Here is a 13,536-nt window from a genome sequence, read left to right as displayed (position 1 = left end):
ACAAATTAATGGAAGCGGATACGGACCAATAGCCTAGCTTAAAACTAGGCTAGCTTGCAGTCTGATAGCTTTTTAATTAACACAGAGAGGACATTGGTATCCATCTTCTTGTCCGACTCTGGAGAAGACGGTAAGCACATTTCCCATAATGTTCCTTTAAGATAATATTAGCAACGACACAAAAGGAAGTCAACTGTTGCTGTACCCGTTCCCTAGCAACGCTCCAAACATCTACGCATGTCATGTACCAACTGTGATAACTACTACCTGAAGTAGATACAGAAGAACACATATCTACAGTTAGCTGTGACGTTCAGATGATTGGTGTACCTTCTCTCTGAAGGTCCTCCACTCCTGCGCCGTGTCCTCTAGCACCCTCTCCTGGCCGCGGGCCACACTGCGCAGCCTGGTCCAGCGCTGCCACACGGTGGTCATGGAGCGGCTGATGGTGGCCTTGCTGGCGTCGCTGCCCACCAGCTCCAGCTGAGCGGCCTGCTCCTCCAGACCCGACAGCTTGTCCTGGAAGCCGTTCACCAGGGACACCAGGGACTGGAGGGGGGGGGGGGGGGGGGGGGGGGGCATATTAACTAGGGATGTCCGATATTATCGGCCTACCGATATTATCGGCAGATATCGGCATTAAAATGTGATATCGGTTGATATCGGTATCGGAAATTAAGAGTTGGACAATATCGGTATAGGTAAAAAAGCCAATATCGAGCATCCCTAATATTAACCCTTTCACTGCCACATGACAGAAGGTTAACCCTTTACTATCACACAACCGACGGTCGTGTCGTGTGGCAGTGACAGGGTTAACCTTCTGTGAATTGTCGCAGTGAAAGGGTTAACCGTGTTGGTTAAAGGGGTCAACGTAGATCAGTGGTTCTCAACCTGGGGTTTGGGGACCCCTCAGGGGGTTACAGGTGGATTTTTGGGTGGTGGGAAAATTATATATCATTACAGTATTCATAATCTTTGTTATAGATGCTTTTTTCTTATCAAATCATTAATATTTGCAGTGTAAAGCCCTCCTCCAATTAATAATCAAGTGAAATAGACTGAAAATATATGATAAAATAAAATAAGATAAGATGAGATATTCCTTTATTGATCCCCTTGGGGAAAAGTCAGACATCATAGCAGCATGGGGAGGAGGGGGGGGGGTACAGGTATGGGCAGGGTAATAGTAGAAAGACATAGATATATGCAATAAAATTGGATCTGAATATAAAAATATGAGAAAGAAATTAACAGTAAATGCCCTATCGGTTATATTATACATTACAATACATATAGGCACTCAAATTATTATGAATAGTCAACGTTCACTCTTGTGTGTCTATGCTTGACCATGGTGCGGGGTTGTGAATATCCAGCCTTCTGTTTTTAGGTTACAGAAGTCACACTCAACTTTCTGTCCATTTCACCATCAAAGCACTTTGAAAGACCTCTAAGATCAAACACGTTATAGGGCTGTCAAAATTAATGCTTTAACTCTGGAGATTAATTAAAATTATTTAAAGCGTTAAAAAAAATGAATCTAGATTAATCTATGGAGTGAACATTTTTTAATATAATATAAGAAAGCGGTCTAGCTGAGTCAATGTTGATGGTTTTGTTGAACATTTGTATTGTATATAAGAGAAACTGTATTCAAAGAAAGCTATTAAAATAGTATTTGAATCTAAATATACTTTCTTTGTGTTGATTTTACATTAATTCCATGATTTTACTCAAGTAAATATCTGTTACAAGCTTCGGTCTTAAGTAGAAAAATGCGATTTTCTATTTAGATTAATCTAGATTAATTACAGGAAATTGTGAGATTAATTAGTAAAATGTTTTTTATCTATTGACAGCACTAGTTATTATAATAATAATAATAACTTTATTTGTATAGCACTTTTCATACAGAAGTTGCAGTTCAAAGTGCTTCACAACAGTAAAAAAAAAACACAGGCATAAGCGTTAGCAGTGTTTCCTGGTGTGTTTTCCTCTGCATGGCAGGTCGCTGTGTGACTTCTCACCCTGTGACTGCACAGCCTCTCCTCGGCCTCCTGGCTGGTCGCTGCCTTCGCCGTGGAGAACTCTGTCAGCTTCTTCTCCGCTTCGTTCATCAGCTCAATGACCGTCTGCCTGGTCTCCTGGTAGGACTGCCACTGGGCCACACAGCTGAGGACCACAATACAGTATAACGCCGACAGTACGGTCGTGTTCACATCTGAAAGTCCACGGATAGTCCGGACTTTCTGGTGGACCAAATGTGAGAATGATACATTGTTTGATTTTGGTTTGCGTTCACACTGCCCTTTTTTGAGCGAACCTAATTTGTAGTTGAGAGCGAGAGAGAGAGCGAGAGAGAGATAGTCATTATGTACACAGCGTGAGTCTAGAGAGCGAGAGAGAGAGAGCGAGAGAGAGAGATACTGTCATTACGCGGCGCGAGTCTGACTACGGAGCGCACACTGCAATGCACTGTAGGCTACTTTGCTTCCTAGATTAGGTACTATAGTTCGATTGTGTTCACACCAACAGCAAAACGCACCATGCTCCACTTTGAAACGGGCCGAGTCCCAACTTTTCAAGAGGACCATGGTTCGGTTGTTTGGTCCTCACAATAGTTTGGTTTGTGTTCACACCTCTCCAAAACTAAACGGACTATTGATTTAAAGGGACCATGGTTCACTTAAAACGGACCAAACAGGGTAGGTGTGAACGCGCCCTAAGACAACAGCTGAGGACGACAACACAGTAGAACACTGACTCTCAAGCTTCGCTTCACATCTCCCCCCACTCAGCTGTCGGGGCCCGTGAGTTGTTGGGGTGTTGTTCGAGACTAGTGGTCTCTCCCTGCCTACATCTGGAACCCAGTAGCCCCCCTTCTGAAACAAGCACACAGACACATACACAAGCACACACACGCATAGTCCGTCTCACACACACACACACAAACACACACATAACCACAGTCCGTCTCACACACACACACACACACACGCACACACACACGCACCCACATACACATAGGACAGATACACACACATAGCACACACACATTTACACACAAACATACACACAGATACACACATAGAATTTATGTCTACATTTGAAGTGCGTCGAACTCTCTCTGGCCTGGCTCAAGTGTCACGATAAGCACGGACTTGAAGATTAGTGACTGGAGTAGGGACATGGGCTTGTGTCTAGCCTCGCACACACTCACTCAAACACATACACACTCATATACACACAGACACACAACCCCCAAGACCGGGGGACTCCAGGGGCCCATTATCATTGGCCCCCACCTCTGCGGAGAGACACGTACTGGAATCCCCCTCCCTCGTACCTTCTCTTCCCGCACGTATTCTCTTTGTCCTCAACTATGACGGTGACAGCTATCAATCATCAAACCAGGAAGAGGTGTGTCCAACGACAAATGTTTAAATGATGTGACGGTGTATTATCGGGACCACCACTTGGCAACTGTGGTGGTGGTCCGGATTGTGATGTATTCTTCCTGTGTGCCTTAAACGCCTGGCAGTTTAGCCGTCTGACTCCTGTCTCATCTCTGCTCATCTCGCCGACAGTCAATTAAAAGAACCCAGTGCTAATTTACATTATAAGTGGAAGATCGACTGAATTCCCCTTTAATTGGAGGCCAACCGCTGGGATTGATTGATCGGAAATTGATAAAAAGGTGAAAAGAAGACCTATTAGATTATCTGCTAATTGAATATTCCAAATTTATGATTTTTGTCTGGAGTCTAGGGTGAGAACACAGGACGCATAGATCATAAATCTGTATTTTTTTCCCTTTTTCTTTTCTTCTGTTTATCCCCTCTGCGCCCATCCTGGGACCAACTGACGAGTTGTGTTGGCTGAGTGCAGCAGATCGACTGACGGACGCTGGTGCTTTTCTTCAATGACAAGGGGTGAGCAGAATGCCTTTAGTAATTTCTGCAATTGGCCATTCCAAATTTAGAATAGGATTGTCATTTTAATGAGGAAATGTACCTGCATCTGCTGACATCTGTGATGACATGAATATTGTCTCTGGAACACATATGGGTATGCAATCGATACATAGAAATTCATACATTTTTTGTTTTCTTTATCCAGTGGTTCTTACAGGTTGTGGTTTATTGGTAAAATAGCACTTTCCAGTGACTCACGCCGTCACGGTCACTCTTATATAGGGGTAAAGATTGGAGGAAGCTATTCATGGTTTGGTTTATTGGTAAAATAGCACTTTCCAGTGACTCAAGCCGTCACAGTCACTCTTATATAGGGGGAAAGATTGGAGGAAGCTATTCATGGGTTGGTTTATTGGTAAAATAGCACTTTCCAGTGACTCACGCCGTCATGGTCACTTTTATATAGGGTGGAAAGATAAGTAGCTATTGTGGTTTTCATTGGTATGTGTTGAATTAATGTAAGTGTATGGAATTCTATGTGATGTAAAGCCATGTGTTTCCTTTTGTGTCAGGTGGCTAATTGAATATTTATCAGGGGGTACAGAACCAGTGGGTTATTTTGTTCCTAGTTTGGACTATACTCGTGCTTTCTACTATTTTTGTTTGGACTGTTGCAAATAAGAGAGGAGCACCTCTGCTCTCTCTCACTCTCGAGGGGCTCACAGAGACTGCACGCTCGCAGGCAGGAGCTGTTTCCTCTGTGGTGCTGAAATACAGCGAGCCAGCACATTTTTCACACATAGAGTCACATGACCTGTGTTCAGTTGTGTCTTCCTCCTTCATCCCTCCCTGCTGGGTTGAAATTGTTCATGTGTTCCTAGACTGGACTGGTGAAATTGGGAGGAGCTATTTTAGCATGTTTTGTACTGATTCTCGAGATACAAGGACACGCTGAATACTTTGGATGGATGCGTTGTAGTTAATTCTATTTGGTTTTATAGACTCGAACAGTGTGTCTATCTGCTTGGTCTGGGTGAATCTCGCTCTCTCTCCCTCTCTCTCTCTCTCTTTCACTAACTCTCTCTCTCCCTCACTCTCTCAATCTCTCTCTCCCTCTCCCATTCACACCCTCTCTCTCTCTCCCTTTCTCTTTCCCATTCACACTCTCTCGCTCTCTCTCTCCCCGCTCTCTCCATTTCTCTCTCTCTCTCACATTCACCCTCACCACTCTCTCTCTCTCCCTCACTATCTCTCTCTCTCTCCCCACTCTCTCTCTTTCTCTCTCTCACATTCTCTCTCACCACTCTCTCTCTCACTCTCTCTCTCTCTTTCTGACTCTCTCCCTCTCTCCCCCACTCTCTCTCTCTCTCCCATTCACACTCTCTCTCTCTCTTCCTCTCTTTCCCATTCACATGCTCTCTCGCTCTCTCTCTATCTCCACACTCTCTCCCTTTCTCTCTCTCTCTCTCTCTCTCTCTCACATTCACCCTCACCTCTCTCTCTCTCACTCTCTCTCTCTCTCTCTCTTTCTGCCTCTCTCTCTCTCTCCCATTCACACCCTCTCTCGCTCTCTTCCTCTCTCTTTCCCATTCACACTCTCTCTCTCCCCATTCTCTCCCTTTCTCTCTCTCTCTCACATTCACCCTCACCCTAACTATTCTCTCTCTCTCTCCCATTCACACTCTCTCTCTTGTATCTCTCTCACTAACTCTCTCTCTCACGTTCATCCACACCCTAACTAAGCTGTCACACAGGAGTACGGTGTTCTACACTTAACATTCACCTACCTGTGGCCTTTGTCTGAACGATTTTTTTTAACTTGCTCCCTCTCTCTCTCTCTCTCTCTTTCTCTCTCTTTCTCTCTCTTTCTCTCTCTCTCTCTCTACCTCTCTCTCTACCTCTCTCTTTCTACCTCTCTCTCTCTCTCCCCCCACTCTCTCTCTCTCTCCCTCTCTCTCACATTCACTCACACCCCAAACTAAACTTTCTCTCACTCACTCTCTCTCTCTTTCACTCCCTCTCTCTCTCTCTCTCTCTCTCTCTCTCTCTCTCTCTCTCTCTCTCTCTCTCTCTCACATTTACTCTCTCACTAACTGACACCTTAACTAAGCTCTCTCTCTCCCTCTCTCTTTCTATATCTCTATCTCTCTCTCCCTCTCGTTCTTTCTCTCTCTCTCTCAGACTTACTCACTCACTCTCATTTTCTCTCTCTCTCTCTGTCTCTCTCTCTCTCTCTCTCTCTCTCTTGTTTCTCTCTCTCCTTCTCTTTTTCTCTCTCTCTCCCTCCTCAAACTCAGCGCAAAGGTTGAGAAAAATGACTGAACGGGTGTTACAGAGGTGGGAAGCCTGTGATCCAGGTAGCGTGGGACAGGTGTTATTGGCCACACATTCAAGATGGGTGGACATGATAGCCGAAAGAGAAAGACATAAAGCGAGCAAACGATTTGTTAAATGGGCAGAGAGTGTACTGAGGGGGCGGGGTAATGAACCGCGGGGTTACCCCCCATTCCGAAACGCCCCAGTGCCAGGATCAGGAGACTGTTTCTTGTGTGGCATGCCCGGTCAGTGGTCCAGGGAAGGCCCCTACCCATATACCCCCTACCCACCTGATGTGCCAGGGTCAGGAGACTGTTTTTTGTGTTCTATGCCTGGTCATTGGTCCCGCGAATGTCCCTACAGGGCTCCGTACCTACCTGCCCGACAGAGAGAACCGGCGCAGGGTAACAGGGACCCTGAGAGGTATGACAACTCAGGCCAAAGGGGGAGAGGTGCGAGAGCACCACAGCCCCCACCCCATGTAGACCAGGCGCCAGGCCGGACTCCAAAGATCACGGGGGAGGCCCAGACCCATACACAGATGACTTGTCCAGCATAGATAAATTATTCATGGAACCCATGGTCAAGTTAACCATGGACGGCCGGGAGTACGGTGTTCTACAGTTAACATTCACTTACCTGTGGCCTTTGTCTGAATTTTTTTTTGACTTGCTCTCTTTCTCTCTCTCCCTCTCTCACATTCACACATGGGATGGTGCCTGAAAATTTAGGGCTGATTGGTACCAAATTGAGGAGGAGGGGGCCGACAACAGGAGTCTGAGAACATCGGACTGGAAACTAGTATGATACAGTGTCCTCTGGGGGTTGAGGTATTGGTGGGACTAAATTGTGTTGGTAATAGAGGATGACTGAACGACTGATGACTGGACTCCGTTTGCACACAGGAGATTGGGTGTGATTATGCAGGCGGAGGGCGAAGTTAGGAGAAAGTGTCGCTCTCTACCTGATGGCCTGCTGAAAATTGGAGTTGAGACTGTTAAATTCACACAGTCTCAAGGGTGGGAGTGAGTGGAATCAATAACTGAATGAATTGAAATAAGAATATTAGAATAAATGAAATGAGAGGGCCTAAATTGATTGAGATTGTTTGAAAATGTGACTGAACTGTTTTAGAGTATAATCTGGTTGGAATAAATAGTGTGTAACTGAACTATCCTAAATTCTGGTTGGAATAAATAGTATTTCAAAATAAAGATGTTATAGGAGTCTACAGAGAAACGACGGTAATTGTTCGAGGGTGTCAAGCATCTTTTCGCATCTTTTCCATATTTTAAAGAATCCTGGTGAAATGAGTTTGATGTCAATTTGATGTCAATTTATTTTTTTGTTTATTCCTCTATAAAGTCACAGCAATGAATTTGATGACTGTTCGAATTGGGACCCTCAAACTTGTTTCCTGGTCTATATTGTATAATTGTTTTTAGCATTTCACGGTTTTGATCTGATGTGTGGCCTCTGGCAATTGGCCCGGAGGAGCAGAGCCCGGTAATCGCATTATGGCAGATTTGATGATGTGTGTTAAAAGACGGTTCACCCTGTACGGCCCTCCACTCTCTCCCCCTCTGGTCCGTTCCATCCCCTGCCCATCTACGGTCCCTCCTGTCTAAAGACACTAGACTCTACTGGCGAGATGGAGGCAGTCGTCTCGAAGGACATCCTCCTCCTCCTCCCACGTTTCCTTCTCTCCCCACTGACTATGCAGGGGATCAGGGACTGGATGACCTCTGGGCCATCTATTTGCCACATGTAACGTACTGAGATCTCCAACACGCGAGGAGGTTTTGCTAGAACTTCTGCTGTACCATACCACGTGGAGGGACGGAGAGCAGGGTTCGAAATTAACGGGGGCTTGGGGCAAAATGCCCTCGAAAATTGACCAAATGCCCTCGAAAATCAGTTAAGGGGGGCAAAAAAAGCCCCAGACAGTTTACTAATTATATATATAATTATATATATGCTCTACAGTGTGAGCATTTCCCTCGTATTGCCCCTAATAATATGTGTGTGTGCAAACCGGAAAAATCATTTACTTGCAGTGTGCGAGACAGACGAGTGATTGTGAAGATTACAAAACAGCTCCGCTGTTAATAGTTCAGATTGAAACTGGACTGAAATTCAGTTTTTGGGTGGAATGTTTGTTCCAAGGAGGAGGGAGGCGGGGCCCGCTGCGTGTTACAGGCACTTGAGGTGCTGCGAACACAGAGAGAGCGCTCTGCTCTCATCAAGCATTACACTGCTATCTTAACGTTAGCAAAGCTAAGCATCTGCATAGCGCGACCTGTGTTCTGTGTAACGTTAAGTAACTTGTGTTCGGCGGGGAAAGACCATTCCATTTGTAACACAACTCCAAAAGAATAACATCCAAATCCGATCCCGATGCGCATTTCCTTCATTCCACAGCGCTGAGCGCGCAACGTATTTGATCGTATTAACGATCTGGCCAGAGCCTATACTCAAACGTTGCGTGTGTGGGGTTTTTCATCAATTTGAAACAAGCCTCTTGACTGTTGGAATTAGGGATGTTAAAAATAAAATATCTAATAATATTATTCAATATTAGACATTCATTGATCCAGAGGCAACCGGTTATTATATCAAGACAACAACACAACTTGCCCTCACTCAGGGACAATAATATTTAATCTATTTAGATAGAGTATGTACATTTACATTTACATTTAGTCATTTAGCTGACGCTTTTATCCAAAGCGACTTACAAGTTCTGTACGACAAGCCATCAGGAAGGGCACAACTCTATCAGCTGAGCAACAATGTTCATCAAAGTGTTGAGTGCTACAGTGTAGGTTAGTTTATTAGGACAAGTGCATGACAGTACGGTTAGTTAGGGTTAGGGTTTTTTTTTTTTTTTTTTTTTTAATTCAGATAATGGTTGAAGAAGTGCGTCTTTAGTCGACGGCGAAAGATTGGACGTGATTCGGCTGTCCTAACTGGGGTGGGTAGTTCATTCCACCATTGTGGGGCAAGGACTGAGAATAGGCGACTTCTCTTTGATGTATGTATGTATTATTTACAGATAATTGAAGGTACCTCAAAACATGAAACCAAGCCATGATGTCACACATCGTGTGCGTGTGTGTGTGTTACTTGAACAATTGTCACTGTGCTCCTAAATTTCTGTGTGCTCCTAAATTTGTATTTAGATTTTATTTATTAACATTTTATTTAGGAGCACATGTGCTCCTTGGGAAAAAGGTTAGCGTAGAGCCCTATATATGGAGACATTAACATTACGTTATCAAACATAGGGACGAAGACTGTAAAAAAAGTGTCAACAATGTTTTATAATCTTTATGTTAATTTTCATTATAAAAATGTTGTGCCCCCGAAATACAAAAAAAAGCCCCCGAAAAGCAATTAAGGGGGGCAAGCTCTTGAATTTTTTTTTTAATTTCTAACCCTGACGGAGAGGCTTCGTTCTACTGGACTCCCACCTGACTGTCTCCTACTCTAAATTCTCTCTCTCTGTCCCTCTCCTTGACCGCACCCAACTCTCTCTCTCCTCTGGGCCCCCCGTATAGTCACGCCTCACGCTTACATACACACACCCTCTTAGATTAAGTGCAAGTCTGGTGTATTGGTGAGAGTATTGGTGGTCATCCCATACGTAGATATATGTCCAGAAATGTACTGCATTTGTTCCTGACCTTCGATTTTGGTTGAGTTTTGGCCTTTTTACAGGTCCATACTTAGTGCATGTTTCGATGTGTGTTTGATGGTTGTGTCATATTTTATTTAATATGACAAAGGGGGACTGAAAGGATAAACCATCAAACTACTGTCATACCCTTTTGTAAGGTGATAGAATTAATGGTAATATCTAATATCTGAAGGCACCCTTTTCTCTCTGTGTCTCTCAGTCCCTTTTCCACACACACTGCGGTTTGAGTGACCTGCTGACCTCGTGGCTCTGGGCTCCTTTCCCACACAACAACACACACACACACACACACGCACACATCTCCCCCCACTCAGCTGACTCAGCGGACTTGAAGATTAGTGACTGGAGTAGGGACATGGGCTTGTGTCTAGCCTCGCACACACTCACTCAAACACATACACACTCATATACACACAGACACACAACCCCCAAGACCGGGGGACTCCAGGGGCCCATTATCATTGGCCCCCACCTCTGCGGAGAGACACGTACTGGAATCCCCCTCCCTCGTACCTTCTCTTCCCGCACGTATTCTCTTTGTCCTCAACTATGACGGTGACAGCTATCAATCATCAAACCAGGAAGAGGTGTGTCCAACGACAAATGTATAAATGATGTGACGGTGTATTATCGGGACCACCACTTGGCAACTGTTCTCTCCGTGTGTGGAGGTGGTGGTGGTCCGGATTGTGATGTATTCTTCCGTGTGTCTTAAACGCCTGGCAGTTTAGCCGTCTGACTCCTGTCTCATCTCTGCTCATCTCGCCGACAGTCAATTAAAAGAACCCAGTGCTAATTTACATTATAAGTGGAAGATCGACTCCTCCCTCTCTCCCCCTCTCCCTCTCTCCCCCTCTCCCTCCCTCCCTCCCCTCTCTCTCTCCCTCTCTCCCTCCTCCTCCTCCCTCTCTCCCCCTCTCCCTCCCTCCCTCCCTCCTCTCCCTCCCCCCCCCCCCCCCCCCTCACCTGTGCAGCACGTCCTGGTGACACTGCAGCTGGTCCCGGACCCCCCCCCCCCCCCCCCCTCACCTGTGCAGCACGTCCTGGTGACACTGCAGCTGGTCCCGGACCCCCCCCCCCCCCCCTCACCTGTGCAGCACGTCCTGGTGACACTGCAGCTGGTCCCGGACCCCCCCCCCCCCCCCCCCCTCACCTGTGCAGCACGTCCTGGTGACACTGCAGCTGGTCCCGGACCCCCCCCCCCCCTCACCTGTGCAGCACGTCCTGGTGACACTGCAGCTGGTCCCGGACCTCCACGCCCCGCTGCTGCGCCGACTCCACGCTCCGCCGCAGCTGCTCCCGGGCCGTGGGGTTCACCAGGGGGTCCAGGTGGTCCGGCAGCGCGCGCAGCTCCTCCAGGTGCTCCTCCAGGTGCACCAGGAACTCCTGCTCCGTGGACAGGATGTCCTCCTGCTGCCGGAGGCACTCCTCGTGGTTCTCCACGTCCACGCCCAGGCCGGCCTGCTGCAGGAAGGACACGGCGTCTCCAGCCACTCGCACGCCGCCTGCATCCGGAAGTGGTACTTCTGGCAGAACACCAGCGCCTGCTCCAGTGTGATCTGGACCAGACAGAGAGAGAGAGAGAGAGAGAAGTGGTACTTCTGGCAGAACACCAGCGCCTGCTCCAGTGTGATCTGGACCAGACAGAGAGAGAGAGAGAGAGAGAGAGAAGTGGTACTTCTGGCAGAACACCAGCGCCTGCTCCAGTGTGATCTGGACCAGACAGAGAGAGAGAGAGAAGTGGTACTTCTGGCAGAACACCAGCGCCTGCTCCAGTGTGATCTGGACCAGACAGAGAGAGAGAGAGAGAGAAGTGGTACTTCTGGCAGAACACCAGCGCCTGCTCCAGTGTGATCTGGACCAGACAGAGAGAGAGAGAGAGGTGGTACTTCTGGCAGAACACCAGCGCCTGCTCCAGTGTGATCTGGACCAGACAGAGAGAGAGAGAGAGAGAGTGGTACTTCTGGCAGAACACCAGCGCCTGCTCCAGTGTGATCTGGACCAGACAGAGAGAGAGAGAGAGAGAAGTGGTACTTCTGGCAGAACACCAGCGCCTGCTCCAGTGTGATCTGGACCAGACAGAGAGAGAGAGAGAAGTGGTACTTCTGGCAGAACACCAGCGCCTGCTCCAGTGTGATCTGGACCGAACAGAGAGAGAGAGAGAGAGAGAGAAGTGGTACTTCTGGCAGAACACCAGCGCCTGCTCCAGTGTGATCTGGACCAGACAGAGAGAGAGAGAGAGAGAGTGGTACTTCTGGCAGAACACCAGCGCCTGCTCCAGTGTGATCTGGACCAGACAGAGAGAGAGAGAGAGAGAAGTGGTACTTCTGGCAGAACACCAGCGCCTGCTCCAGTGTGATCTGGACCAGACAGAGAGAGAGAGAGAAGTGGTACTTCTGGCAGAACACCAGCGCCTGCTCCAGTGTGATCTGGACCAGACAGAGAGAGAGAGAGAAGTGGTACTTCTGGCAGAACACCAGCGCCTGCTCCAGTGTGATCTGGACCAGACAGAGAGAGAGAGAGAAGTGGTACTTCTGGCAGAACACCAGCGCCTGCTCCAGTGTGATCTGGACCAGACAGAGAGAGAGAGAGAAGTGGTACTTCTGGCAGAACACCAGCGCCTGCTCCAGTGTGATCTGGACCAGACAGAGAGAGAGAGAGAGAGAAGTGGTACTTCTGGCAGAACACCAGCGCCTGCTCCAGTGTGATCTGGACCAGACAGAGAGAGACAGAGAGAGAGAGAGAAGTGGTACTTCTGGCAGAACACCAGCGCCTGCTCCAGTGTGATCTGGACCAGACAGAGAGAGAGAGAGAGAGAGAGAAGTGGTACTTCTGGCAGAACACCAGCGCCTGCTCCAGTGTGATCTGGACCAGACAGAGAGAGAGAGAGAGAGAAGTGGTACTTCTGGCAGAACACCAGCGCCTGCTCCAGTGTGATCTGGACCAGACAGAGAGAGAGAGAGAGAGAGAGAAGTGGTACTTCTGGCAGAACACCAGCGCCTGCTCCAGTGTGATCTGGACCCAACAGAGAGAGACAGAGAGAGAGAGAGAAGTGGTACTTCTGGCAGAACACCAGCGCCTGCTCCAGTGTGATCTGGACCGAACAGAGAGAGAGAGAGAGAGAAGTGGTACTTCTGGCAGAACACCAGCGCCTGCTCCAGTGTGATCTGGACCAGACAGAGAGAGAGAGAGAGAGAAGTGGTACTTCTGGCAGAACACCAGCGCCTGCTCCAGTGTGATCTGGACCAGACAGAGAGAGAGAGAGAAGTGGTACTTCTGGCAGAACACCAGCGCCTGCTCCAGTGTGATCTGGACCGAACAGAGAGAGAGAGAGAAGTGGTACTTCTGGCAGAACACCAGCGCCTGCTCCAGTGTGATCTGGACCGAACAGAGAGAGAGAGAGAAGTGGTACTTCTGGCAGAACACCAGCGCCTGCTCCAGTGTGATCTGGACCGAACAGAGAGAGAGAGAAGTGGTACTTCTGGCAGAACACCAGCGCCTGCTCCAGTGTGATCTGGACCAGACAGAGAGAGAGAGAGAGAGAAGTGGTACTTCTGGCAGAACACCAGCGCCTGCTCCAGTGTGATCTGGACCAGACAGAGA

The 13,536-nt window shown here is 47.7% G+C and overlaps 1 protein-coding gene across 1 annotated transcript in view; it reads right to left on the bottom strand.

Moving 5' to 3' along the window:
* The window catches only part of syne1b (spectrin repeat containing, nuclear envelope 1b), a gene marked incomplete at its 5' end in the record, with an annotated part of 448,744 nt that overhangs the window by 156,750 nt on the left and 278,458 nt on the right, over positions 1–13,536 (bottom strand). Inside the window, 4 exon segments of the mRNA XM_084310306.1 lie at positions 331–549; positions 2,031–2,175; positions 11,144–11,420; positions 11,423–11,492. Coding sequence (XP_084166432.1) covers positions 331–549; positions 2,031–2,175; positions 11,144–11,420; positions 11,423–11,492 — 711 coding nt within the window.

The sequence above is a fragment of the Notolepis coatsorum genome (assembly GCF_963971535.1).
Source record: "Notolepis coatsorum genome assembly, chromosome: 3".
NCBI lineage: Eukaryota > Metazoa > Chordata > Actinopteri > Aulopiformes > Paralepididae > Notolepis > Notolepis coatsorum.
Note: the sequence above shows the minus strand (reverse complement) of the source record. Positions and strands in the feature narration are given on the sequence as shown.